Genomic DNA, 5573 nt, shown 5'->3' on the forward strand with positions numbered 1-5573 from the left:
GAGAAGCAGAGATTTGCAGTGTGTCAGGGCTCATTCTAAAACAGAGATAATTGTATTTGGATGTGTACTTTACATGTCAATGTTACAATAATGGTTTCCAATATCTTCCATGCTAAACATGTTAATGACGGTTCCCCAAACAAAAAAGGTTTTACTCCCCCACCACCATACAAACACAAGCCATGCCTAACTGAATCCACGGGTGTCCTCCAACAATCAACTGTTCAGGGAAGTTTTATTTTAATTTTTATAAATTTATGCAGGACTAGGCATCCATGTTACCAGCCTCCCTCAAAGTTGACGAGCAAATAAACTCTCGTCGCGAGTAAACACACTTAGCATGGAAGATATTGACTGCCTCGTCGCTCCATGAGCGGTACAAGCACACAAAAACAGATGTTTATTTGAAGATTTAAAGATGGCATGCGCAAATTTACTTGGAACGTCAGGGTAATACCGTACATAGGTAGATACGGTGGACTCTTATGGCATAACTTTGCTTCGGGAGTTTGGATGTACAAGCATTATTTTCGCTTAGTACAAGTGAACGCTAGAAAATAGACTAGGAAACGACTAACTAGAGAGCGACAATGGTCAAAATCATGCATTTTGAATGATTAACATTGAACATGAGCATGTGGAGGATGTAAACACTCTAAACATAAATATTATGGAGGCAATATTGGGTTTGAACCAATTACATGCATGAACATGTACCAAGTCAGCCACTTGAATTACTCAAAGGTGGATACCATCTTAAAATACTACATCATGGTCATTTTAATGCATGTTGACACATAACATAACATAGTATTCACTCCTAGCTAATTAAGCATGGATAAGCAATTATTATCTCTAATTATCATCACACACATGTTTTCTCATAATAGACTGAATCGGAACTACCGAGTTAAATATATTTACAAAAACAAAAACAAATAGAGTTTATACCAGTTTTTCTTCACCACGATCACTTCATCAAATCATTGTCATTATCGATTTTCACTTGCACGACCGAATGAAGTAAAAAATTATAATAATGCAAGTGTGCCATGGACTAAGCTAAAATCTGCAAACACTTTTTACAAAGGAGAAGACAAGGAAATATTTGGTTTTTCATTAGATCAATAATAAAGCATATAAGAGCCACCTACGAATTTTTATGAAGTCTTTCCCTCACGACAACTCAAGAAAAGAAAAGAAATTCAGAGAAATATACTGAAATATTTTTGGAGTTTTTATTTTTTTCTAAAGAAAGCGAAGAAAAACAAAAATCAAGAAAAATTATTTGCACCGAAGAACTCCCAAGAAACAACGAAATAAAAAATGAGGAATATTTTTGGGTTTTCTTTTAGTACTACAAACTAGCTAAAGAAAAAAGAAAGAGAAAGAAAAACTGAAAATAAGTGAGAAATATTTTTGAATTTTCAAAGTTTTTTTAACATACAAAAGAAACAAAAAATCGAACATGGATATACAAAGAAAACAATGAACACCGGCAAGTGTAATGAATATGTGATACATGAATGAAATATTGGTGAGAATATGTACTCCCCCAAGCCTAGCCTTTTAGCCTAACTTGGTCTATGGCCATGATTGGCGTGGGTGAAACTCCTAACGATAGTTCAGGTTAACTTCAAATGCAACACATGATTAGTCCTTTTCTCCATTTTATCTCTTTCTGTTTTCTATCATTTACTCTTTTTGCCTACAAGCATGTGTAGAGGTCGGCTCTTGCATGAGAAAATACTCGCTCTCTCTCTCACTCTCATTGTCTTCCGTGCAAGCAAAATTGCAATGTAAGCGGGCTTATAGCCAGCTATTATATTTTCTCTTAGAAGAGAGAGCATTGATCTGGTACATGAGAGGACTGCATTTACCAGATCTCGAGACATGACTTCTGAAGATGGAGTACTTGACCACCTTCACAACCTCCTTTTCAATGAACTTGACCAGGCAATTGCCATTATATAAATGCTCTCCTTTTCCTAAAATAAGTTTCCTTTATTCTAATTAACCATTGCAGCACACGTGATTTGGAAACCATGCGGTACGATAATAACCAAGCATTGCACTACTGCTCGTCCTATTTGCAAAATTTTAGGAGAACACATTTGCTTGGGCCTTTGTCCGAGATAATAGGGTGTTCCTTTTGGTCGAGAGTTGGCTTTTGTTTGCAATCCCTTTCTAGTTTTGTCTTGCTTTATGACTCTCCTTGCTTATCATTCAAACTTAAAAATATTTGCCCTTTTTTCCTTTCAAAAATCATGTTCTAATGCGGCTCTACGATAGAGCTTGATACTTTGCTAAAGTCGTGGTTACTTTTTCAAACAACCAACAAGAGCAATACCTTTTACTGGATTGCCCTTTTCCCTCTAATCATTAATGGACTTTAGGATCACAATATAATTAAAAATCAAACATTAACCTCAGATGTCTCATATATTTACTATCATTTAGCCCTTTTTAATGTTTAGCTGCAGTCATTTGATGCTCGATGAGATACTGATTCCATGACAAAATAGGCGGACCATAAATAGACATGGATTTCATGAAATTACTCGTGTATTTACGATAATTTAATCATTTTGAATGTATAGCTCCACTCAATCGATGCTTAATGACACAATGATTTCATGACTTAATAGCCTGACCTTAACTAGGCATGGATTTCATGAATTTCCTCATGTATTTACGATAATTTAATCATTTTGAATGTATAACTCCACTCAATCGATGCTCAATGACACAATGATCTCATGACTTAATGGCATGGCCTTAATTAGACATGGATTCATGAAATTACTCATGGATTTACGATAATTTAATCATTTTGAATGTATAGCTCCACTCATGAAATCATTGTGTCATTGAGCATCGATTGAGTGGAGCTATACATTCAAAATTATCAAATTATCATAAATACATGAGTAATTTCATGAAATCCATGCCTAGTTAGGGCCATGCCATTAAGTCATGAGATCATTGTGTCATTGAGCATCGATTGAGTGGAGCTATACATTCAAAATGATTAAATTATCGTAAATGTGTCATTGATTTCATGACTTAATAGCCTGACCATAACTAGGCATGGATTTCATGAAATTACTTATGTATTTACAATAATTTAATCATTTTGAAGTATAGCTCCACCCAATCGATGTGCAATGACACAATGATTTCATGACTTAATAGCCCGACCTTAATTAGGCATGGATTCATGAAATTACTCATGTTTTTAGTAGTACTCCCTTCTTTTTGGAATATTGGGCTCATCTCATTTCTAGCACCCATTTATGCTCTCGCTTGCACGGGTGTGCCCTAGCCTGATTTGGATGTTTAGATCATCTATAGTTCCAAGTTTTTGCTACAACAAACTTGTACAAAATGTGCCAAAGAATACGTATAAATGGCAAAATCTTTTTGCTTGATAGTATATACTCCGTGATTTGATCTATATCAGGCAAAATGCCGCATGTGTTTTATATCTAGTGAAAAGCAAGAAGAACATGTCACTCCTATGAAATAAGCTCATGTTTATATCCAATGCTATTTCCCTTCAATTTCGTTAGACAGTATAAGTCTGGACAATGAAAAGATACATCAAGCCATGTTGAAATGTTCTAATCGGTCCGTTGCTTTGGAATACAAAGCAGGGGAAAACCCTTTTTCGGAAATGTTCTAATCAATTACATTACACAGAGAAATTCTTTTGCTTGAACTGTTTTTGCACTTCTGTACAAATAATACACAAACAGATCTTGCTTTATGTCTCCTTCCTTAATTTGTTCCTAAAACTCCACGTGTCTCGTCAAGCATCCACCGGACAAGCGCATGCACATGCATGCACGCGGCCGGAGTCAAATGGCCGGCAAACTGGCACGATCATTTGATGAAGCCCATGACGTTAGGCGTGCCGGTGTTCTTGAGCCAGCTCATGCCGTCGATGAACACGCCGGGGGTGAACTGCGTGGCCTCGGCCTGTCCGATGACACGGTACCCCGGCCAGGTCACCCTCTTGCTTGTCCCGGCGCCGGGCCCGGTGTTGGCGTACTCGGCGTAGTAGAGCGTCTTGAGCCCGAGGTCACCCATCCACTCCGACCACCCCTCGGGCTTGATGAGGTCGCCGATGGTGCTCTCCATGATCACCGTCCTCGAGTATTCCTTCCACGGCCGTCCGAGGTAGCTGGGCACCGTCTGCCTGACGGGGAACAGCGCGTCCTCCGGCACGATCTTGCACCCCTGGAGCACGATGCCGGTGGGCATGTTGGGGTCCGTGCGCCCGTGCGCGGTCACCATGTTGCCCTGGTTGTCCATGGGCTTCCGCACCGTCATGAGGCAGTTCTGGAACACCGCCGCCGAGTTGCCGAAGATGAAGTCGATGGTGCCCAGCACCTCGCAGTTGCGGAAGAACTGCCGGTTGGCGTGCACGTACAGCGTGTCCTGGTACCCCTCGAACCTGCAGTTGAAGAACACCGACATGTCCCCCTGCACGTGCAGCGCCACCGCCTGGTGCCCGTCTGGCCCCGCCGTGTTCACGAACCCCATCGACTTGCAGATGAACCCGTTCCCCTCCGCCGCTGCAGACAATCCATGGATCAATATGGCAAAGATGACGAAGATCAGCTGGAATTAGCTACGTAGCTAGTGGTCCGGTCACGGTTTGGGCTTACAGAAGGTGCGGGTGGCAATGGTGGCGAAGCCTCCCTTGTTGCTCTTGTCGCCGATGACCCGGGTTTTGGTAGGCCCGTCGCCGTACATGAAGACGTTGGCCTGGTCCTTGCTGACGGTGACGTACTCCTTGTACTCCCCGGCCTTGACGTAGATGACGAAGCGAGCGGTGGACTTCGGGGGCACGGAGTTGAGGGCCTCCGTGATGGTCTTGAAGTTGCCGCTCCCGTCCGCGGCCACCACCGCGTTGGGCTTCTGCAGCCCGCCGGGAGCCTGGAGGAGCCTTCGGGTGTGGGACGACACCCACTCCGGGAACGCACCGGCGGACAGCAGCTTGCGGCGCTGCTGGTTGGGCAGGTCGTCGATCGTGCCGACAACCTCCGTCGCCAGCACCCTCGGATCCTCCTCCTCCTCGGGGAACCTGCCGTCGCCGATCGCCTCGAGCTCGCAGTTGGCCTCCTTGGCGACTTCGTTGATCATGATGAGCTTGTTGGACAGGAGCTGACGCTTGCCGGTGAGGTGCTCGGGGAGCTCCGTCGTGAGGAGGCGGCGGTTCATATGCGCCGACATGTCGGCGATGCTCTGCATCTGGGTGGACAGGAGCCTTCGCCTGTTACCTTCGCCATACTGTTTAACCTCGTTATCCGACGAAGCGTCGCTGAGGAGCTTTCGCTTGTTGCCTTCGCCGTATTGCTTAACCTCGTTACCCGACGAGGCGTCGCTGAGGAGCCTTCGCTTATTGCCTTCGCCGTATTGTTTAACCTCGTTATCCGGCGAGGCGTCGCTGAGGAGCCTTCGCTTGCTGCCTTCACCGTATTGTTTGACCTCGTTATCCGACGAGGCGTCGTTGAGGAGCTTTCGCCTGGTGCCTTCGCCGTATTGCTTAACCTCGTTATCCACGT

General features: G+C 43.7%; 1 protein-coding gene across 1 annotated transcript in view; it reads right to left on the reverse strand.

Annotated features, from left to right (window-relative positions):
• Nucleotides 1–3599: 3599 nt before the first annotated feature.
• LOC119366135 (probable pectinesterase/pectinesterase inhibitor 58) overlaps nucleotides 3600–5573 on the reverse strand; it is a 3929-nt gene continuing 1955 nt past the window's right edge. The window contains exons 2-3 of the mRNA XM_037631820.1: nucleotides 4674–5573; nucleotides 3600–4580 (exon numbers count right to left, since the gene is read on the reverse strand). Coding sequence (XP_037487717.1) covers nucleotides 3886–4580; nucleotides 4674–5573 — 1595 coding nt within the window. The 3' untranslated portion in view covers nucleotides 3600–3885. The remainder of the gene's footprint in view (nucleotides 4581–4673) is intronic.

This window comes from Triticum dicoccoides, chromosome 2B (genome assembly GCF_002162155.2).
Source record: "Triticum dicoccoides isolate Atlit2015 ecotype Zavitan chromosome 2B, WEW_v2.0, whole genome shotgun sequence".
Lineage (NCBI taxonomy): Eukaryota > Viridiplantae > Streptophyta > Magnoliopsida > Poales > Poaceae > Triticum > Triticum dicoccoides.